Source organism: Ostrinia furnacalis, unplaced genomic scaffold, assembly GCF_004193835.3.
Source record: "Ostrinia furnacalis isolate ACB-3 unplaced genomic scaffold, ASM419383v2 OfSCF7586, whole genome shotgun sequence".
In the NCBI taxonomy this organism is placed as follows: domain Eukaryota; kingdom Metazoa; phylum Arthropoda; class Insecta; order Lepidoptera; family Crambidae; genus Ostrinia; species Ostrinia furnacalis.
In genome coordinates this window covers 69,963-92,993 of record NW_021137825.1, presented here as the reverse complement: position 1 = coordinate 92,993, position 23,031 = coordinate 69,963, and the positions used below count along the sequence as shown (strand labels likewise).

At 38.9% G+C, this 23,031-nt stretch overlaps 5 protein-coding genes and 1 long non-coding RNA gene across 7 annotated transcripts; 4 read left to right on the top strand and 2 right to left on the bottom strand.

Moving 5' to 3' along the window:
• The first annotated feature begins 34 nt into the window (after positions 1 to 34).
• On the top strand, positions 35 to 2,675 carry LOC114365390 (rRNA N6-adenosine-methyltransferase ZCCHC4). The gene is made up of 6 exons (XM_028321944.1): positions 35 to 414; positions 572 to 813; positions 1,088 to 1,291; positions 1,675 to 1,882; positions 1,960 to 2,289; positions 2,463 to 2,675. Exons 1-6 carry the CDS (start codon positions 118 to 120, stop codon positions 2,556 to 2,558), a joined length of 1,377 nt encoding a protein of 458 aa, XP_028177745.1. The 5' UTR covers positions 35 to 117; the 3' UTR covers positions 2,559 to 2,675.
• mip40 (Myb-interacting protein 40) lies at positions 2,548 to 7,089 on the bottom strand. Of its 2 annotated transcripts, none has more exons than XM_028321947.1 (6): positions 6,932 to 7,089; positions 6,200 to 6,317; positions 5,801 to 5,986; positions 4,397 to 4,532; positions 3,497 to 3,645; positions 2,548 to 2,758 (listed from the first exon to the last, which is right to left on the bottom strand). In XM_028321947.1, the coding sequence occupies exons 1-6, from the start codon at positions 7,026 to 7,028 to the stop codon at positions 2,749 to 2,751; spliced, it is 696 nt and encodes a 231-aa protein (XP_028177748.1). In that variant the 5' UTR covers positions 7,029 to 7,089; the 3' UTR covers positions 2,548 to 2,748. The 2 variants fall into 2 exon arrangements, with proteins under 2 accessions (XP_028177748.1, XP_028177749.1); XM_028321948.1 differs by lacking the exons at positions 5,801 to 5,986; positions 6,200 to 6,317 and adding exons at positions 4,730 to 4,915; positions 5,359 to 5,476.
• A 247-nt stretch (positions 7,090 to 7,336) lies between these two features.
• On the top strand, positions 7,337 to 8,439 carry Pym (partner of Y14 and mago). Its single transcript, XM_028321949.1, has 3 exons — positions 7,337 to 7,526; positions 7,810 to 8,082; positions 8,162 to 8,439. Exons 1-3 carry the CDS (start codon positions 7,493 to 7,495, stop codon positions 8,431 to 8,433), a joined length of 579 nt encoding a protein of 192 aa, XP_028177750.1. The 5' UTR covers positions 7,337 to 7,492; the 3' UTR covers positions 8,434 to 8,439.
• Positions 8,440 to 8,636: 197 nt separating this feature from the next.
• LOC114365396 (uncharacterized) lies at positions 8,637 to 9,167 on the bottom strand. The gene is made up of 2 exons (XR_003656942.1): positions 8,927 to 9,167; positions 8,637 to 8,828 (listed from the first exon to the last, which is right to left on the bottom strand). It is a non-coding gene; the product is annotated as an uncharacterized LOC114365396 (long non-coding RNA).
• A 653-nt stretch (positions 9,168 to 9,820) lies between these two features.
• Positions 9,821 to 15,958, top strand: LOC114365385 (ATP-dependent RNA helicase DDX42). The gene is given in 9 exon segments (XM_028321940.1): positions 9,821 to 10,288; positions 10,508 to 10,593; positions 11,697 to 11,883; positions 12,346 to 12,586; positions 13,136 to 13,292; positions 13,847 to 13,986; positions 14,322 to 14,421; positions 14,534 to 14,665; positions 15,819 to 15,958. Coding segments are annotated over 9 exon segments (1,413 nt in total). The 5' UTR covers positions 9,821 to 10,058.
• A 1,967-nt stretch (positions 15,959 to 17,925) lies between these two features.
• Positions 17,926 to 22,969, top strand: LOC114365391 (multiple inositol polyphosphate phosphatase 1-like). Its single transcript, XM_028321945.1, has 7 exons — positions 17,926 to 18,070; positions 19,201 to 19,304; positions 20,342 to 20,510; positions 20,766 to 20,864; positions 21,243 to 21,433; positions 21,949 to 22,215; positions 22,480 to 22,969. Exons 1-7 carry the CDS (start codon positions 17,948 to 17,950, stop codon positions 22,679 to 22,681), a joined length of 1,155 nt encoding a protein of 384 aa, XP_028177746.1. The 5' UTR covers positions 17,926 to 17,947; the 3' UTR covers positions 22,682 to 22,969.
• Positions 22,970 to 23,031: the final 62 nt, after the last annotated feature.

Here is a 23,031-nt window from a genome sequence, read left to right as displayed (position 1 = left end):
CGTTACTAGTGTCGGACACCTTGTCATCTGTCAATGTCAAATCAATTCTGTCACATTCACGTGTGCAAGTTGTGGATTTAAATTTTGTTTTTCACTGAATTTATCCCCTTTATCGCCATGGGTAAAAAGCGAAAGCTGGAAACGAAACCACAGGAGGCCCAAAAGTCTTCACCGGTAGAAGTTATTGTTGAGGATTTGGATTCACACCCGTTGTGCCTGCATGGACCTACGCTGCTGTTTTCTAGTGAAAAAGGCCGATATTTTGCCTGCTCTCTGTGTCGGAGCAAGAAGGACTGTACAGTGCACATTGACGAGGAAGATTGGCAGAAAGAAAATGTCAAGAAGAGGAACGAAAAGTACTACAGCTTAATTCCCAAACTTGATAAGGGTTCAGCATGGAGCAATTTGAAAGAGGTTATTAATTTATCATTTGATAAGAACACTTCACAATTACATTATTATTGACTATCTGCATTATATTATAAACTTTCTTCATACTTTTAAAACATTTGTGATTGAGTTTCCTCATGTGTGTGAGTGAGCTCATAGCAAAATAATTTTGAATTTCCAGGTGAAATCTCGGCATTCATCAGATAGAGCATACTGCAACACCTGCCAAGAGCTGTACATAGTGTCACAGAGCAGGAAACACATCAAAGACCACAGAGTCATCACTCCCTTGTCTGATGAACAGTTGGCGAACGCAACAACATGGTTGCCAGCATTAGACAATGACACCGTTGAAGCCCAGTACTTGTTTAGCAAGAAGTCTGTCAGCACTGTTCTTGGCATTCTTGAAAATAATGATATCAAGTAAGTTCCATATTTATTTCTGTTACAAATTAAACTTTTATGCTGAGTTGCACCATCTAACTTTAACTGTAACTATAATGATAACCTGTGTTTTTTGTATGGAGTTTGACAGATTTTTGATGTCTTTTTAAAGTCATGTAAGAAAGACATGGTAGAAAGGACAACCTAGAATCAATAAAAAAATCTTTGAATAAGATTACATAAGTGCCACTTGTGGTCTAAACTGAATAAATATTTTTGATTTTGATTTTTGTAAATCTGATAATTTTTTCAGAAACATTCTATGCATTGGTACTCCATCTATCCATGAGGCAGCCCAGGCTGATCCTAGGCTCAACTCGATACTGTTGGACTTTGATGCAAGACATGCCCTGTTTAATCACCCTGGAAAGTTCCTGTGGTACAATATGTTCAATAACTACTTGTTCAATGGCAATGATGATGAGAAGGTGCTTAAGAAGTTCTTCAAGAGTTCCAGGTAAGAAAATTATTGATAAAATGATAAAAACAATACAACTTAGTTTTCACAAATACAGTCAAAGGCATCAATGATTAGTTCTTTTCATGGTGAAATGTATTTGAAGTCTCCAACACAGGGTTGAAAAAGATTGTTTTTATCAAAACTTTTTTTTAAATATGGATTTTTTTGTATTTAATTTTGCAATAATTGCCTTTTCATTAATCCCATTTTCGGATATTGATTTAAAATTTTAAATCAGTGATTTTTATTAAAAAATCATGCAAATAAAATCTGTCTGTCTGTCTCCTTCTGACGCAGTTGGGTAATGATAATCTTAGCATTAAAATGCCAAACAACCAATTAATTAACATAAATAAATTAATTTTTACGAAACATTACAGGGAAGGTGGCTTATGTGTAGTGATAGATCCTCCATTTGGTGGCCGTGTGGAACCACTAGTGCATACCTTGAAGGAGCTCTCGGCCACATACAGAAGGCTGTGTGATAAACCTGACAATGAATGTCTACCGGTGCTCTGGGCTTTCCCTTACTTTGCAGAGCCCTACATTAGGAACATCTTGCCAGAAATGAAGATGCATGATTACCAGGTATTTAAATTTTTAGAGCAATGAACACCAGTCTTTTTTTTGTCTGCTCAATTACTAATAATTTCTTTTGTTTTAAGATTGAATATGAAAACCACAAGAAATTCCACAACAAAGCAAAGGGTCGTAAATTTGGATCTCCAGTTCGTTTCTTCACCAACCTCCCATTGCTTACAATTGATTTATCCAATGACAAGAACTACAAACTGTGTGATAAGTGCAAGTACTGGGTGTCTGCAACCAATAAACATTGTGGCAAATGCAAGGAGTGTACGAGCAAGAACGGAATGACGTATAAACATTGTAATACTTGTCAACGATGCGTGAAGCCGACGTTCTTCCACTGTGAAGAGTGTGGGAGATGTTGCCAACAGAAGGGTCATGTTTGTGGTGTGGTTGTGGAGAGCCAGGTAAACATTTTTTCTTCTTTAATTTCAAACAGAATCTTCATTTTTTCACTTTATTGAATTTTCTAGATTTACTTTTTACTTTTATTTTTAAAAGAATTGCAGATGATCTATCCTGTGCTTTTTCATTAAAATTGTTTGGCAATTCTGTTTTAATTGTAATTATTTGTTTACAGTCTTGCTACAACTGCCATGAAAAAGGCCACAAGAAATCAAATTGCCCACAACTTGAAGGGACCCCTAAGAAAAAAAAGAAGAGAGTTCATGCGTAATGATTTATTTACAACAATAAAAAATCTCTAAGACCCACTTCTTTCATTTCAATCATCATTGTCAATCAATATACATCCTCATGATTCTTGATTTATAATTATAAAACTCTTCATAAATCAATGTAAGTAAAATATCACTCTAAAATCTTCACTTAATTTACTAAAAGCGTAATTTTCACAGCATTGTTTATTATAGGGCACTGTAACAAAAAATAACAATTATATTTTTCGCACAATCCAACTCCATTAGGGGTTGACTGAAAGAGTGACAACAGTATAATTATACTTTTTTGATTAGGTATGTAGATATTGTGCAATAATTTAGAATTCTATGAAAAGTGCAATATTATCCATTTACAATAATAAGGTTTAATAGTGGGTTCACTCCCGCGCCGATTCCGTCGAGCTTGTAGATTCAGTAATTAATTCACAAAAAAACCGATTGGCTATGAATAGTCACAATGGTATAGATGAACTACAACAACAAACTGTCCCACCCGAACATTGACAAGGGGTCAGTACTGGATCGCTGGTTCCGATTTTTGCCACGTTGGAAACTAGCTGAACGATGGTGGCGCCCCGCTGTCAATGTGTTTGGTGGGACAGTTCAGTGTAGTTTATCTATATCTATCTATACTATTGAGTATAGACTTCTAATTGCCGTGCCCTACAGGGCCCATAATGTTCTAAATTTTAAGTACATAATGGATGCAATAAAATATTGAGTAAAGCCTGGTCCGTGAGCACGTAGAATCCAAGCTACCCATCCTTATCGTTCGCGCGTAATTATATTGCTGTCGCGACTGTGCGACGCGCGCCCGCAGTGAGTGTGCGAGCGCGACAGCAACATAATTACTTGCGAGCGACAAGGATGGGCAGCTTGGGGTCATTGGACGGGATTCTACGTGCTCACGGACCAGGTTTTAGACTATACTCACTTGATATTGATCTTGTTGAGCACGTTCTGCGCGGCGTCATATCGTGCCTCGACACGCTGCGCCTGGTCCAGCCAGGCCTGGCGCACCGCCGCCCAGCGCGCGCCGTGCCAGCGGAGCAGCTGCTCGCGGCTCGGAGGCGGCGCTTCTCGCTGGAACCCAGAGGATATTCTTAGCTCGTTATCATCACCAGGTCCCCTAGACCAGGGGTCTCCAAACTTTGAAGCCTTGGGGCCATATTTAATTTTTTCGGTATGTTGCAAGGGCCATAACAATTTTAATTTTTCTGTCCATCTATGCAAACATAGGCTTAGTCTTAAGCTGTCGCGCGCGGGCCGTAGTTTGGAGACCCCTGTCCTAGAAATCTAAGTAAATCGAATAGGGGCCATGCCAGGAGGAGGGGGTACTCGGTGATGAAACATATTTAGTTTAGCCATCATTATCATTAGCTCCCCTAGCCTAAGTAACATTCTTGAAGGATAGGTTATGCTTTTGGCTTATTAGTTAACATTTTCGATTGCATGAATTACTTTCGTGGAAAACAGTAAGCTATGTGTTATCTTGTCACACCACTTAATTACATTGTTTGTGCACTTATTATCATTAATTAGGTACAAAATAAAAAAAAAATAAAAATCAAAAATATTTATTCAGTTTAGACCACAAGTGGCATTTATGAACGTCAAAATGTAAATAATAAAAAAAGAAAAGGTAGCCCTTATAGGCCACTTTACATGTCTCCTTATCTTTTAGGCACATACCTTACTCATACATTACGGATCACCTGATGGTAAGTAACCATCAGGTGATCCGTCTGCTCGTTTGCCTCCTATCACATTAAAAAAAAACCTATATGTACCCGAGGACTATGACTTTAAAGAAACATAAATTTTATTTACTTACATAGTTAAGATTGATGTTATCCTTATTTCGAGCCTTCTGTTCTGGTAGTAGCTCTGGGATCCGGCTGACAGGTGGCCCCTCGGGTCCAGGTAACTCAACACTTTCTTCAGTCTGTTCAGGTTCTTCATAACTTTGCCTATTGGAAGTAAAATAAACAAACAAAATATTCACAAAACAGAATTATAGTAACAAGACATGGTAAAAAGATCATGCTGAGAAAGAATAATCATTTACCTAAGTTGCTAAATAGCAACAAAAATTATTTAAAAATTGCTAGGATACCACTAATGTCCCAGAATAATATTACACAGTTAAAATACATCTTTAATTTACCCAAAGTTCTCATAATTTTCCTTGGGCTGGTTGATCATCCAGGCTCTGCATATGGGGTATAGCGGAGAGTTTTCTTCAAACTGCGATAAGTCTACGCTCCTGTCGAAGAGCTTCAGCACGTATGATTGGCGGACTGGAGACTTCCTCCTTGGTGTATATTCCTCTTCTGAATCTTTCTTTTCCTGTCTGAGGATGCAAAATGTAAGAAAGTAAAATTATTAAAATCATCATTAAACGGTAAAATTAACTAACTTGACGGGTACATGATAAAAAAAAAAAATAAGGTGTATAAGACATAGAAATAGAAATCTTTGGACAATTTCACACAGCGCCAGGTAGCCCCAAAGTAAGCAACTTAATGCTTGTGTTATGGGTGCTAGCTTAACGAATATACTACTTATATACTTTTTTTTTTAATACATAAATATTATACATAGTCACACCCAGACCCGTCACAGAAATTAAAATTCATCATTTCAATTTCTGCCCGGCCGGGAATCGAACCCGGGACCTCTCGGCATAGTAGTCCGTTCTGAACCACTACACCAAACGGCCGACAAACCTCTATCACTGAACCACTACACCAAACAAGTCTTTAAAAATGATCTTTCTCTTAATTTACAACTTACCTTTCTTTCTTGGTTGGAGAGGGCTCGTATGACTCATCAGATTCTTCAGCAGGAGGGTCGAGCACCTCCAATAGGGCTCCTTTGAGACGCCCCCGAGCTGTAGATACTTCTTTATCTCCTGGAATTATTTTTCTTATTTATTAGTAGNCGTAATCCTGAATCCTGATACATAATTTAACACATGTACGACTGTACTCAGTGTTGCACTATCAAATGCAATTGAAGCGCCTCTATGCCAGGGTTTTTATGTTCCTGGTCAGGCTATAACAAGACTTGGAATAAACAGGTCATGCTGAGAATTTACTTTCACTGTTACACAATTTTTAATATTGTAACTAATCATTCACACAAGTTGCTAAATTGCAACAAAAATTAATTAAAAATTGCTAGGATACCTCTCATTTTCCAGAATAATATTACATTAAATACATAGTTAAGTTACCCAAAGTTCTCATAATTTTCCTTGGGCTGGTTGATCATCCAGGCTCTGCATATGGGGTAGAGCGGAGAGTTTTCTTCAAACTGAGATAAATCTACACTCCGGTCGAAAAGCTTCAGCACATATGATTGGCGGACTGGAGACTTCCTCCTTGGTGTATATTCCTCTTCTGAATCTTTCTTTTCCTGTCTGAGGATGCAAAATGTAGGTAAGTAAAATTATTAAAATCATCATTAACACGTTGGATGCCACGCGGCTCACCGGTGAGCCTCGAACAATACAATTTCCATTGTGTCTAGCATCTCGGCGTTCAATGACTTAAACGGTAAAATTAACTAACTTGATGGGTACATGATAAAAACAAATCTTTAAAAATGATATTTTTCTTACTTTAAAACTTACCTTTCTTTCTTGGTTGGAGAGGGCTCGTATGACTCATCAGATTCTTCAGCAGGAGGGTCAAGCACCTCCAATAGGGCACCTTTGAGACGCCCCCGAGCTGTAGATACTTCTTTATCTCCTGAAATTATTTTTCTTATTTATTAGTAGAGAAATACAACTGGATGTAGAGTGATTGTGATCAAAATCAAAAAAATAAAAAATATTTGTTCAGTTTAGAACACAAGTGGCACTTATGAACGTCAATAGAAAATAATAAAAAAGAAAAGGTAGCCCTTATGGGGCACTTTACATGTCTCCTTATCTTTTGGTCCCTACCAGCGCTTCGAGACAAACATATGGAAAATTGCATGATCAAATTGTAGAGTTCCACTAGAAGTTGTAAATATTTTTGTTATTGTCAGTAGGATGATGAACTTGCTGCAAGTTATTTTTAAGTTGATAATTTTAATAGCTACTGTGAATGAACTGGCCATTATGTATTATTAATGGCTTGGTAGAGTTAAGCCAGACCTAATTGAATTATACGTTTTTGGGCATTTCTTTATTATTACGCAAACAATGACGAATTGTAATGCGAGGCAACTTTCACTTGGTGGCACGTTTAAGATCGTAACTGTATTAACATACTACGTGACCTATTCCTAAATACTTAAGTAAAGTGTATATTGGTGATTTTTATAAAATAAGTTCGCTTTTATTAAAAATTCTAATAAAAAAATACATTGTACAAACCTTTGTCTTCATTTTCTTCCTCAATAATTTCTTTTTGGACGACTTGTTTAGCTGCTTTTTTGGATGGGGTTAATAATCTCCTACTCCGTTTTGGCATTGTAAAAGTAATCACACTAATTAAAACAAATGAAATGTAAATGTAGCCAAAAACACTAGAACGAAAGNCGAGACGGAAACCAAGAAAATAAATTTTGAATTGATTTTTGATCTGTCAAGCTAGCGTCAGATCCACAGATGAAAGAAAATCAGTAATGCCACAACTGTAAAAAAAACATAGTGTTGTTCTATTTGAGCTCAATCACAGGATAGCTATCAAACATTCCTCCTACATCAGATACTAGTTCCGAAATAACTTTAAATCATTCGTTCTCGTAATGCATTATTTGTTGTCAAAAAGAAATCTTGTTTGTACCCTCATTCATTCGCTCAATCTTGGGCGAAATGTCAAAGTAGTTGTAAACGAAAATAGAACAAAAATCAAGAAAATCTGCAATTTTGCACGTACATTCAGAAATTCCCGCTAGATTAGTGAAAAACTCATAAGTGAGTCCATGTGTAGTTATGGCGACGACGGCGTATGAACACGACGCCGATGGTGAGTGTACAAAGGCACGGTCTTTTTGGTTTCTCACTGAAATGCTAACATATTGCTGTTCCCTCGCTCCCAGTAAAGAATTTCGACTGAAGAACTTTTCATTCGTTGCTTGCACGCGGAGTAAATGATCGTTCCGATCCAGTTAACTCATGAATTGCTAATTATCAAAGAAGCTATCATTATCAATACGTACTTTAATGATTAATTAATCGTGTTTTTGTGGTCGTGCTGGTTATTAACTTGTGGTTAATTGAACCTGTTAAAGGTTGATTATGTGTTTCAGGATGTAAGTTTATCCCAGCCACCCAAAGACCAGACGGAACATGGCGCAAGCCGCGCCGCGTTAAGGAGGGCTACGTACCGCAGGATGAAGTGCCCCTGTACGAGAGCAAAGGCAAGCAGTTCAAGGCGCGGCAGAGCACGGGACTGCCTGTGGGACTAACTCCAGAAATTGTGGCTGCTGCCCAGAAACCCAAAAAGAGCCAGAGTGGCACTATTCAGCCAATACCAGGCATGATTATCAATGTTGAGAAAAAGAAGAAGAAAAAGAAGACAGGTATGTAACATACTTACTTTTCATTTAGGAAGTTTCAAAAACTTGTTGTCAAGTATTTTTACTCTTCTTGTTATTTCAGGAGCTGACGAGGCAGCCGAGAGACTTGCCAAGTGTGAAATCATAGAGCCAACTTTCAACACACCTTCCCCATCTAGTAATACCCCTTCCACGCAGACAGACCCTGCCAAGCGTCTTAAAAACTTGAGAAAGAAGCTCCGGGACATAGAATACCTTGAAGAGAAAATCAAATCTGGTCTCCTCAAGAACCCTGACAAAGATCAGGCTGAAAAAATGTCAAAAAAGGGTGACATTATAAAAGAAATAGAAATTTTAGAAACTCAAACTAGTTAATAGCAAGCCAAATTAAAATTGAATTTATTAAAATGAAATCATGTCTATTGGTTTTTATTATGTTGTCTTGTAAGTGTGGGTGAGAAGTGATGAAATGTTCTTTTAAATATAAATTATTTACTAACAAACGTCTGTTTTTTATTGGGATTTCAGGGATTTAGATAGGTAGATCTATCTTCGGAAATGCAAAACAAAACCTCAAATTATTGTAAAGGTGGTTTAATTAACCTCATACATAATTGGTAATAATATTTAAAAATAATCACAATTTCTTATGACATCTACTATGCTTAAAAATAATATTCGAATATAAGTGGCATATTTCCATTTTGCTATCATCAAATTTTAATACAATAAGTGAGGGTAGATCCTTTAGCCCCTTGTGCACTTCACATCTGAAAAAAATTAAAAACTTAGTCCAAATAATGATTTATGTAGGCAGTAAGAAAAAAAGATTCCACTGATCAAGCATCAAGGTCAGTTTGGTACTCACCTACACTACAGCGATTATTTAGATGAACTCGTTCCTGGCTTTTTGTCGTGCGTAGTTGCCTAAACACGCAAGAATACCTATAACTGCAATACCCAGGCCCAACACCGTGGCCAAAAAGTCGCCGAAGTCATATCCGTGGGAGGCTTCAACGTTGCTAATGCTAATTAGCGCAAATACTAAAACAAGTAACTTTAAATACATTTTTGTTGAAAAGTTAGGAAGCAAAAATCAGACGACTCGCAAAGTTNAAATAACTAAGCTTAAAATTGAGTTTTTTTTTTAGTTAAACTACGTTAGAATTTGATTTTTCCACTTAAACACCTGAAACACGTGTTGCCACTGTCACATGCGGCGAGCGACCCCCGACTCGCAAAGTTTGTTTGATGATAAGATGAGGTGTCAAAAAACTGACAATGAGAGCTGTCAAATTAACAAAAAAAAACCGTAAAAAACCGTCCACTAAAGCTTAGTTTTCACTCTCAAATCTTTTTCAAAAATGGTAAAAGTATCGTATCGGGATATCAAAATTCTCTCCTCTACACTATTATTCCGATAGCATTATTTTGAACTGATGCATGCACATCACATGCAATTCACGCAAACGGCGTTTCTAAAATATAGTGATCTGTGTTTCTAAATTGGGTTCAACTTTTGTGTGTATCGCAGTGTGTATCTCATCATTCGCATCTGTATCGCTAATGCTCGTCGACAGTGCGCTTTAATACGTTCGAGTATAGGAAAAAAAGCGCATCGCGCGCCGTGTTGGTGCGTATAGGCGCTAAAGATTTTATTCTAAAATTCGACTCGACTAAGTATGTATAATCGAATAAGAAGTCTGCACTGCACCCTTCTATCTGTCAATAATCTATGCTGTGACCTGTCAAATACGCGAAAAATGACAGATGACAGCGTTGGTGCATTGTAAATTTTGTCAATAGTCTAATCGGCAAAAAATTGCTAATTATCTGTTTCTCTGCAAGATTTTATAAGATCGTTATGTTTTCTTAGTTAAATAGCTATCATTACATGTATTTAGGATAGTTTAGTGGCTATGAACTCAGAGTAAACACTGTCGCTAATAACCTCAATATTTTGATGTAAATTGACTTTGGTGTTATATTAATTTCCCGCGATGAGTGGCGGCAAGGGGTTTGGGTTCGCTGGGTTCACGATGCCCAAGCGGAACCCTTCGAACGTGTCCCTGCACGCTGTCCCTCCGCCGTCGGCTTCTATGCACGCCGTGCCGCCCCCCACAGCGGGGCTATCCAAACAGGGCTACTCGACCATGACTTCTATCACTCAGAACGCTGTCACGGGCAACTGGGGCAGTTTAGGGAAGAAACGATCTAAAACAGAGGACGAGTAAGTTGGAATATTTGCATTTGTGTGTGCAACTTGTGTTTAAAGTAGGATTGTTCAGTTTTGTGCTTGTAAACATGAATACGCTTTAGTATGGGAGGATCTTACTTCTTTAACCTTTCCAAGTAACAAATGCTATCAAACAAATAAGTAAAGTCTGTTATCTCTACCAATACACACATAAAAGCTCACAAAGCATCACATATAACCTGTTTTGTGCAGGTACTTTGATGAAGATGATGAGCCTGCTACTCCAGCGTTAGCATACATACCAGCTCCAGGCAGTCCTTCTTATGAAGCTGCATCCAGTTCTAAGGTAATCACAATTCCATAACTGTTCATATATAAAATAAACTCAATGGCAAGTAAAAATTTGGGTTGGATTTAGAATCAAGTCGCCTGAATTTGAGGATACTGGATATACAGGGTGGAATTTCGTAATGCCACCTGGAGGGAAAGTACTCTTAATACTGTAGATAGAAAATTTTACTGAAAGAAAACATTCCTTTATTTTTGAAAAGAAAGAAAACTGCATTCAAAGATATTAATTTTTTTTTCGAAAATTCACTACCATACCATACAATTTTCTGTTCAAAATTAAAATGATTTAAGATTTCATGGTTTTCCTTTCATGTGATTTCCAAGTTTGTTAGAGAGATTTCATCCTTATACTTAACCCAATCTATTGATGCAATAAAAATATTTACAGGGTGTAATTTTGTAACACTTTATAGTTGGTTCGATTCCCGGGTGTGGTAAGCAAATTTTTGGAAATCTTTGAATGTAGTTCTATTTCTTTCATAAATAAAGGAATGATTTCTTTGAGAAAAAATTTCTATCTACAATATTAAGAGTAAGTACTTTCCTTTCAGGTGGCATTATAAAATTCCACTCTGTATAGGGGGCTTAAGGGGTGTTTTACACCCCCAAGTGATTTTGGGCGTCATAGTTGACTCCCCTTACCCCCCACCCGGGTGATAGAGGGTGCACCCTCTGCAACACCCTAAAAAGGCGACTTGATTCTTAATTTTTGCCAAAATATTTGGTAATCTGTGTAGAATTAAGACTAAATTTAAAACAAAAAAATACTTTTACGTCTGAAATGTCAGCCTGTATGAGGTGGGCGCTAACAACTGCGACACAGTCCTCGACTAATGCAGTTGCTAACGCAACAATGTTTGTGCATGTAAGTGTTTTTGTTGCCAATAAAGACTTATTTATTATTATTTTATTACTAGCTGACCCAGCGAACTTCGTACTGCCTTAGCGTAGAGATTTTCTTTATATTTTTTTCCGTAAAAAACTTGTACAGAGTATTAGAAAACTACAAAAAAAAATCAGCCAAATCGGTCAGGCCGTTTTCGTTTTATGTCGTGACAACGGAAAATGGGTTTCATTTTTATATATATAGATTATTTGTAATCTCAGCCTGACGAGGATGAAGAAGATCCTTTGGACGCCTTCATGGCGGGGCTGGAGCAGCAGGCGGCCAAGGACCTGGTGGCCAGCAAGGAGAACGAGGCCAGCGGCAAGAGCGACAGCGGCCGGGGCACTCGGGGAGACATTGATGAGTTGGACGATGAAGAGAGCTACTACAAGTTAGTCTTTTATTTTTTATACTAGATTTTGCTTTTCAATGAATTTTTCAGTGATGGTTGGAATATTTAATAAAAAAGATTTTGAATAAAAATGTTTTTTTCCAAGGCGATTATCACACTGCACCGCGCTCCGCCGCGGTACGCGGGACGACAGATTTAATCATTGTATGCAAGTACCTCAGTTTGTATAGACAACGCGTCTGCGCGCGGGATTTTTTATATGTAATCACGCGGACTGCGGCGGGACGCGGTGCAGTGTGATAATCGTCTAAATGTGAAAGTAATTATTTTGGAATGAAAATAATATTAAGGAATAATTTTAGATAAAACTTCAAACTATAAAATTGTTGGTTGTAGTCTAGTATAGGTTCTCAGTAACAATATTTCAAAATCAAATCAAAAATATTTTTATTGAGCCTTCCATTAATCTGACTTTTCTTAAACTTACAATTATTCTTGCAGATATATGGAAGAAAACCCTCTCAACACTGGTGATGATGGTTCAGACATAGAAATAGAATATGACGAGGATGGCAACCCCATAGCTCCCCCCAAAAAGAGGTTCATTGACCCACTACCTCCTATAGACCACTCGGAGATAGTATATGAGCCATTTGAAAAGAACTTCTATACTCCTCATGAGGATATTGAGAAACTTACCCCAGAGCAGGTTGAGGAACTCAAGAAGAATTTGGGAGTGAAGGTAAGAAAGAGCTAAGTTCGACATGGTGTTAGTCTTATTAATAGTTTTTTTTTTAAATAATTACTCTTAATTAATCTTCTCTATCTATAAAAGTGAAAGGTCACTGACTCACTCAGTCATCACGAAATCTCGGAAACTACAAGTGCTTGGAGGCTTAAATGTTTAATGGGGGTTCCTTTTAGAATGTAGGTGCTAACAGCTCACTAAGACGGGATTTTACGAAACTCCACTGCTAAGAGGGTAAAACGGGATCCACGCGTAACGTACGCGCGCGGGCGGCCGCTAGTAGTCAAATATTTGTTATACCCTGTTGGGTTTGGGTGCCCAACTTGAGTTTAATAAGTTTTGAATATCATGGTTTTAAATATCCAATAGGGACAGAGTCCCCAAGAAGATATTCATTAAATTGAAACCAAGCTCTTTATTGTCAACCTAAGAACTTTATCAACGATTTTAAACTGATAATTAACATAAAAAGTGTTTATTCGCAGAATATGCAAACAAAAGTTTAGCACCATTACTGATAATATGTGTTTATTATTTGACTAGATAACTGGCCCAGACCCGCCAAAGCCAGTGAGCAGTTTCGCCCATCTTGGCTTCGACGAGCAACTCATGAAGGCGATCAGGAAGTCTGAATACACGTCACCAACACCCATCCAGGCGGCTGGCGTGCCTGCGGCTTTGTCTGGCAGGGACCTTATAGGTATGGGACATAAGGTTCATATTGCTATAAATCATGTCACACTACAATGATCAGGAAGAAGGAATGGTTATCCAATTCGTATAATGACGGTTGTTCGCGGTGTGTTGTGTACTTGTGTTGTGCAATAGAGATATTAAAGTGTGCACTATGTATTAATATTGGACGATTTGTAAGCACCATGCATTAGAGAAATTTTGACTTTGTAGACATAGGATCATCTTGTAATAACACAGTTTTAGGAAGCCAGAACTCGTACACTCCTGCGCATTTATTGCGTCGTGTTTTTCTGTAGATACCTTATATGTATAAGGCACAAGAGTTATTTTGAAATGTAGTGTAGTTTAAACAAATAGCAATGTAGCAAACGATTCACAACAGCTACTACAGATAGGAATGCAATCATAACTATTAGTTGTCGCATTCTATTTTGAAATAAGAATGCAATTAGATGCGCACGCGATATGGTAATGAAACAGTCATCAACAGAAAGAAGAAGAAGAAGAATCAATTCCTGACTGTCACATTCTGGTTCTAAATCCGATTCAAATCCTTAGGTATTGCTCGCACGGGTTCCGGTAAGACAGCCGCGTTCCTTTGGCCACTTCTCATCCACATTATGGACCAGAAGGAACTGGCGCCGGGCGATGGACCCATAGGTCTTATACTGGCCCCTACCAGGGAATTGGCACAACAGGTAACCTTATGAAATTGGAAAAACTTCTTTTAAAATTTGCAAGACGTATAAAATGATTTATAATGTTTTTAATTAATAGTCATTACATTCACTCTCCTTTTGAAAGAGGTGTTAAATTCAGTTCATATTTAAACCCCGAATTCAACTGATTTCTAAACCCAGTCATTCATTATACATATTTTGCATTGATAAATATGTCGTTATATGTGTGCGTAAGCTCATTAGACTGTTGATTAGTTTTCATAAAAATAATATTTAATGACTAAATATTAAAACGCACTTTCTAGATTCAATCAATCAAAGTTTACTTTAATAAAATGCATTTTGCTTGTCAGATTTATATGGAAGCCAGAAGATTCGGCAAGGTGTACAACATACGATGCGTGTGTTGTTACGGTGGAGGCTCCAAATGGGAACAAACCAAAGCTTTGGAAGGTGAATTCACTATAATAATATGCTATTTACGGCCGATAAAGTTGCAGCGAATATTCTTAACGTTTGGTACAGATCTTTAGGCACTTTCATTGATATGGTATTATTTTTGTAGGTGGTGGAGCAGAGATTGTGGTGGGCACGCCGGGCCGTGTCATAGACTTAATCAAATGTAAGGCGACTAACTTGAAGAGAGTCACTTATTTAGTTCTCGATGAAGCCGACAGAATGTTCGACATGGGTTTCGGTAAGATTTCTATGGCACATTATATGGTTTATTTAGCATTAAATCTTTAAAAGTCTTGAATACAGATGATGATCAGGCCGCTACCAATCAGGTGATGTGGAAATCATTGGGGGAAGACTATGTTCAGCAGTAGACGTCCTGTGGCTGAAATGATGATAGGTGACCAAACTACATATTTGAATTTCAAGTTTAAGCTACACGTTGGGCGCCAAAATTTCAAAGTGGCGCCCAACGTGTGACTTTTTGAAATTTATTGTTTTTTGTATTAGAATGAAGTTGGTTAATCCTGGTTTAACGTTTATGCCCGTCAGTGCGTGCGTTAGATTTGCGCGCACGCCCAACACTGAAGTTGATTAATGTTTTCAATCGACTTATTGTCGTTTTTGGGTTGACATTAAGTTGGTTAATGTTTTGTGCTTATCGTTTGTGCTCAGAGCCTCAAGTGCGTTCGATCTGCGCGCACGTATGCTACACGTTGAGCGCTAAAATTGAAAAGTGGCGCCCAACGTGTGACCTTTTTAATTTGTCGTATCTGGATTATACTCAAGTTGTTTAATGCTAATGCCCGGTCCGTGAGCATGTAGAATTTTGTCCAATGACCTCAAGCTACCTATCCTTATCGCTCGCTCGTAATTATATTGCTGTCGCGACTGTGCGACGGGCGCCCGCAGTGAGTGTGCGAGCGCGTAACATAATTACGCGCGAGTGACAAGGATGGGTAGCTTGGGGTCATTGGACAAAATTCTACGTGCTCACAGACCAGACTATACCAACCGACTTGTAACATGAAGTTATTTGTCGTCGTTTTTGGGTAAACCTGAAGTTGGTTAATGTTCTTGCTTATTGTCTGTGCTCTTTAGAGTCTCAAGTGCGTTAGATCTGCGCGCACGTAAGCTACAGGTTGGGCGCCAAAATTATAAATGGCGCCCAACGTGTGACTAATAATTTTTTTTGGGGTTTAAACATGTAGTTGGTCAATGTTTGTTCTTATTTTCTGTGCCCTTTAGAGCCTCAAGTGCGTTCGATCTGCGCGCACGTAAGCTACAGGTTGGGCGCCAAAATTATAAATGGCGCCCAACGTGTGACTAATAATTTTTTTGGGGTTTAAACATGTAGTTGGTCAATGTTTGTTCTTTTTTTCTGTGCCCTTTAGAGCCTCAAGTGCGTTCGATCTGCGCGCACGTGCGTCCCGAGCGCCAAGCCCTGTTGTTCTCGGCGACGTTCCCGCNGGATTTAGCAATGTCTGCATATGACCTACGAACTGGCGCAAATTGGGAGGAGGCCTGGGAGTAGGAGATATTGTCCTGAGACATGGTGATCTTAATTGCCTTCTGCCGAGAGTGCTCTGGGCAGGACCTGTTTAATGCAAAATGGGGGCCCTGACAGTTAATACAAGTAGCTTTGTCTTCCGTAACTTGGCATTCCTCAGCGGAGTGTGGTTGAGTGCATCGGTAGCATCTTGGCTTGGACCGGCATTGAGACTTGACGTGGCCGAAACGACAGCAGTTCATGCATTGGATAGTTGGGAGCTGGTACGTCTCAACTGGTAATGAGTTGTGGAAGCAAAAGACTCTTTCCGGGAGAACTTGACCCTTAAATGTGACTACGACTGTTTGTGTGGGGACCCAGGAAGTTTGATTATCTTGAACTAGTTTCCTATTGAGACGGCGCGCCTTCAAAAGGATACCGCAGCCGTCTGGGGTAGTCAAGGATTCAGCGAGTTCGTCCATGGTCCAGTCTGTAGGGATATTTCGAATGAGGCCCATGCGGGTCACGTTATAAGTTGGGATGGAAGCTACATATTTGTACATGGACAAAATTTCATTACTAAGGAAATTGTTAGCAGCAGTGGATGAAAGAAATTCGACAGAAATCCTGTTTCTGCCAATTTTTTTGACTCCGTCTAAAATAATTCCCTGTATCTTGTTAGTCACAAGAAATTTGCCAAATCTCATGGGTTGTATATAAGCTGGGGAAGAAGGTTCATTTTCCACATGGGAAACGTGAACGATAAAGGGGCCTTTGTCCTGGTCGCTGTAGATTTTAGGAGCAATCACAAGTGAGGGATGTGTGTACACCGATTGATGATTTTGTGAAGATCCGTCTGTGTTTGTCCTCTTGGCGGGCTCGGAGTCAACCTCCGTATCTAGGCGGCGTTTAGTTGCCGTTTGGGAGAATAAGGGTTGGGAGACCTCCATTGTATCCGTCTGATCTGGAGGATCAGGCGGGTCGGGAGGACTAGGGTCCATTTTTGTTAAAACTTACCGAGAATAAATAAACTTATGTACCACCACCCTTGTTTTAGTAATAATTTAGCTTAAAATTGATTTTCTGTAAAAGATTACACTAGTAATTACACCAAAACTAATTGTTTTCCTGAAACACGTGTAGCCACTGACACTCGCGAGACGGAAAAAACATAAAATATGTCAAAAATGTGAAACGGTGCGGTGACATTAGTTTTTTTAATTTCGCTTGGACATTTTGGACAAGGCATTGGCATAATGAGATATACAGCCTGCAGCCTTCAGTAGCTAACCAAATGATGACATTCATGTAATTTGAAATTGGAACATGGAAGATTACCTACTTTTAAAATTAAAATCTTGCAAAAATAATTCCTACTTAGTTATTTGGAAATGTAAAGCCGAACCGAGCAAACGGGCGAGACAGTGCTCTCGGCCGAGCACTCGGCGTAATGTTCATACACACCGAGTACTCGGCCGAGCGCTCGAGTATGTGACTCGCTCACCCAACTCGGTACGTGTGATCAAGGCATAACTGACTATTGCAAGCCAATCGCTAAAAATACTAACTTTAAGCATAATCTAATCATAAATTGATAAATAGTTGAATAAGTATATTACAAGTATGTGGAAAGCAAGCTCATGTTGGTTTTTACTTTTAACTGATTTTGCCAAATGTTGTGTCTTAAAAATTCTAGCTTTCATCAGACAATGTTACTTTACTTTTCAACAAGTAAAACCTTTCTGCTTGACCGTTTCTATTGTCAACTCGCTTCAAATTAAACAATATAATATACCTATCGCAAAAAATATGCCAGTTTTTACACTGACAGAACAATTGAAAAAAGAGGCTGACAATAGTGTCTGAGTTTCTTGCGCTGCTTCTTCTCAGCACTGGCCCATTTATTGTCCTGAAGCAGTGGTAGGGTTAATACTGGGACGTGTAAAAGTGCTTTTTTAAAGCCTACTTACAGAAATAAATGAGTTTTACTGAGTTTTGTTGCGTACAGATTGCGAGCCAGTCAGCGTGTGGGCAATGATCAGGCATGGAACCCGGCACCCCATTAGCAGCAACTTGCCCACGATGCAGCACGCCGCTGTCCTGAAGGATGACATCGTGAGGAGATACCTCGAAGGTCGAGGGGAGCTGTGCGCACAGGTCTTACATATTTAACTACACGGCGAACTTTTTACCGCCTATGTTCATCAGAAATTATGTAGGATTCTAATGGTGATGGAATTTTTCAAATCGGTCTACTAGTTTTGAAGATTATCCCAACTAATATCCCAATCCCAACTAATATTATAAATGCGAAAGTATCTCTGTCTGTCTGTCTGTCTGTCTGTCTGTCTGTCTGTTACGCTTTCCCGCTTAAACCTCGCAACCGATTTTGATGAAATTTGGCATAGAGATAGTTTGAGTCCCGGGAAAGAACATAGGATAGTTTTTATCCCGGTTTTTGAAACAGGGACGCGCGCGATAAAGTTTTTCTGTGACAGACAAAATTCCACGCGGGCGAAGCCGCGGGCGGAAAGCTAGTTCAATATAAACAAACAAGTAATAAAATCTTACCTCTGCCCTTCAAGCCCTGCGGTTCGAGAAAGACATGTTGACACCATCAATCAATTGACGTACTTTTGAAAACTGTCGAAACGAAACTCTCCCATAGTTTTTGTATGGCACTATAAGCAAGTGACGTCACTATTTTGTCAACTCAATTAAACTACTTTTTTCAATTACAATGCGACCAAAAATCGTAATTTACAGGTAATTTAAAATTAATTAAGTTTTTAAGACCAAAATGAAGTGTCTTTTTAGAAAATTTGTGATTTCGAATTATTGGGGAATGGTGTCAAATAGTCTATTGTTACGCCATCTTAAATGCGACTGCTTGGAGTTTGACAGGGCCGGATCTACCTTAAGGCTTTTTGGGCTTCAGCCCAGGGCCCCTAAGTCAAATAATTCTGTCCCATTTTTTCAATATTTATATATTTTTTTAGATGGGCCTCTTAGTAGTATTAGCCCAGGGCCCCCTAAACTCACGGTCCGGCCCTGGGGTTTGATGGATTATAATATTAGTGTAGTAACATTGGAACGGAAAGAACTGGCCAAAAAAGTCAATTAAATGGACTCATTTTTATGACGATACTCACTTCGAAGTGATGATTCTTGTTTTTTTTTACAACTGATCCAATTACTAAGCTTGAATGGTGATAAATTAATATCTTAGTTATTAGGGAACTTACACATATGTTGTCGCAATCCGTAAATTACTCGTAATATTTTAGGACATCACAAACCTACAAGAGTGGTCCAACATTGAATTCATCAGCACCACCCCGGCACACCTCACTTTTGAAGGCTACAAGGAACTTCGCGATCTTGGAGTCAGGTAAAATATATTTTTATGTATAACTAGCTGACCCGGCGAACTTTGTTCCGCCTTAATGGCAATTAATAAGCACTTTTTTTATTTCGAACGGGATAAAAAGTATCCTATGTCCTTCTCCTGGCTATAAACTACCTCCCTGACAATTTTCAGCTAAATCGGTTCAGCCGTTCTTGAGTTATAAGTGGAGTAACTAACACGACTTTCTTTTATATATATAGACTAGGCAGGTATTTGACCGCTATCGCACCTGGTGTTAAGTGAGATGCAGTCTAGGATGGTACATATCTGCCCTGTAAGTGCCTATATTATAGTATTCGGGAAAGACAGCAGCAGGCAGCGAATTTCAGTCCCTAGCTGTTCGCATTATAAGAATTTTCGAAACGTTTAGTGCGAGCTGGTGGACTGTTGACAATGTAGGGATGGTACTCTAACCTGCGTCTGGTTCCTCGGTGATGGAGGGGACTGGTGGAATTAGGTCGTGTAATCACTTCGCACTTTCTCCGAAGCCTGTAGCCTGTAGAAAATTGGAAACAATAATATTTTAATATTATCAATTTAATATATTTAATAACATAAGATTTTAAACTTTCGCATTTCATTTCAATTAAAATAATAAGTCTGCTTGTGACCACGGCTGCAGCATCGCAGCCGAAACGTCAAGCCGTGAGTACCTACATAATGTAACTCATTAATAAACGTCGCGTTAAGACCCGTGTCTTACTATTTTAATTTAATAACATATGTACTGTATACGTAGGCATATTAGCATGTGGGCGGGGCACATAGCCCGTAGAGACGATGGCCGTTGGGGCAGAAAACTTCTCGAGTGGCAACTCGAGGGGCTGGAAGACATAGCGTGGGCAGGCCTCCTACTAGGTGGACCGACGATCTGTTAAAGTCGCGGGAAGAGCCAGAATGCGGGCAGCGCAGCGCAGGACCGTTCATTTATAGAAAGGTCTCCCCCGCCTTTGTCCGGTAGTGGACGTCATTTGGCTGAAACTAACGAACTTCTTTTGAACCAACAAGATTGTTTTCAGGTTTCACGATCATTTCCTGCCACTTCTCCAAGATCTGGATCAGCATCATTTCAAACCGACGCTGGAGCAGAGAACAATTCAAAGCGCCAAAGCATTCGTGGAAGGCTTGGCCCAAGGGTACCTGAAGTTTGAGATATCCAACGCCACGGATAGGGATGAGATCTTGAGGGTAAGAGGATAAATCAGGGAGAGAGTGACGATTATAAAAATTACAATTGATTAGTCAATCAATGCATAATCAAAAGATAACAGATTATGCATAGATATAAAGATATGAAGAAGTGACGATTACGAAAATAACAAGTGATTAGCTAATCATTGCATTAATCAAAAGGTAGATTGTAGCCGTCAGACGACGCAATCTTGAAATTAACATAATCTTTAGATAGCAAAACTAAAATGCGTTTTACATAATTACTTCCAGCCATATTTTTACTGCACGAAACACAACGTGGAAGTCTACAATGGCCCTCGCTCCAAAAATGAATTGAGCAAATACCATGAAACTCCAGAGTTCCAAAAAGTGAGTGAGTATGTACTCGTATTTAGTAAGTCAGTCAAAAAATGCAAGTTTTATTTTTTTTACCTACTAACCCTGGGTTGCAGCATCTCACTTTAACTATAACAAAAGTCAAAATTCTGTCCAACTTAAAGTTAAAAAAAACACGGCTTAAAGTTAAAGTTACGGTTTACAGCACACTTATCATCCCGGTAAGGGATCAACACCGTACCACCTTTCAACCGTCATCGCGTCAACCGCGAGGCGAGGCGTTTACGTTACGGTGCGGAAAAGTGTGCGTTGCAGTACGGAGTTTCATACAAACGCTTGGAGTTGATACGGTTACGATCCGTTTCCGGGTTGATAAACTAAGGGGATGCAACTTGCAACGTTAATTAACAGGTCTTGGAAAACGTCCAAAAGCGGACGGGTTTGGAACGGCCGCTGTCTCCAACAAACGTCACCGGTCTTTATGACCTGTGCCGATTCCTTCGAGCCTACAGCGCGCTGAGGACCTCTCCCTGGTGTGCTCTCTTCAGCGATGAGGAGCTGCAGATTCTGGAGTACTTGAACGATATACGACACTATTACAGGTTCGGTGCATAAGTACTTATACATTACTAGTTAGGTAAATGGGTTTATAAGACAACAGTAGCCCATGTTAACATGTGCATATAAATGGTATGGTGAAGTCAGAAAATTGATATCATCATGTTATTTTTTTTAATTTTCATACAAATATATACATTTTATTTTCTTTGTAATTTAATTTGAGACTTTTTAACCTGTTTAAAGTTATTTGTAACCTCAATCACAGGGGTGGCCAACTTGATTAGACATAAGATCTACTGTTTACTAACGAAACCCTGGGCGATTTTACATATGTAGTTTATTAGTACACAATCATGTAGTATTTTTTGCCTTGCCACGATTGACTGGATTAATATTCGCGATCGACCGGTTAGCCATCCCTGTCTATCACAATGACTCGTCCCTGTATGTGAAACGCATTTACTTTTTTCTGTGATATGTGAATACGATACGAATGCGGGTCGGTACAAAAAATACATACTAACTCAAATTATATTAATTATCTCATCTGTTTCAGAAACGGTTACGGCTCACCCATTAATCAAAAGCTGGCTGGTCCAGCTCTGGGTGAGCTTTTAGAACAATTTGAATCCTCCGTCCAACACTCCACAAAGTCCTTCACCAGCTACTTCAGTCACGACAGCATGATACAGATGATGTATTCCGCCCTTGGCCTCTTCCGGGACTACCCGGAAATATCCGGGTTTGAAAGACTACCAGACCGAAAGTGGCGGACGAGTTATATGACTCCGTTTGCAGCTAACTTTGCTTCCGTACTGCATAAGTAAGATTTTCACACAATATTATCATCTGATACAGTGAGTTTACATGTCAAAACATCTCCGAATTTAGTTTCAACTCTTGTAATAATATTTCAAAATATATCAACATTTTTGTTGAAGCCGAATAATATCATATTACAATTTACATTTGAGTCTAGCTGTATAAGTTCTTAAACTTGTGAAATTAGCCACATCTCTTAAAATATATCATTCTACTAACTAACGTTACTAAGAAAAGATCTAATTAAGAAAATATTTTTCACCAGGTGTACAAACGAAACTGGGGACATCAACCATCAAGTGCAATTCTTCATCAATGAGAAGGAGTTCCACCTCTGTCAGCCCAGGACCTGCAGCTGGACGGAGTTCAAGGACAAATTCGAACAATTCAGGAACAGTGATCTTGAATTCTGCAATATTTATAATAGTAGCACCACGGCACTTAAAAGCATCATTGTTGGTCTGTGAGACTAGGAGGTAGTTAGTACAATATTCTCATGGGTCGAAGATGGTGGACCTTTTTAGCCGCTTTTGCAATTTTGTGTTGGACAAGCGTTTGGTGCCAACATCACCAATGTTGGGGCAAGCCTCAAGATCTTGACCCGCCCTGCCATATTCACAATTTGGCATAGCATAAGTATGCCTGTTACTTAAATAAACCACTCGAGTTAAGATAGTAGAATAAAATAGTCTAATATCGTTGAGCTGAAAAAATAACTGCATAATGGTTTCTCGTTTATTGTCCACAAGTAAAAATAAACCATGAGCTCCGAACAATTCCTTCAAATACGCGTAGACAATACTTCTAAATAATTAAA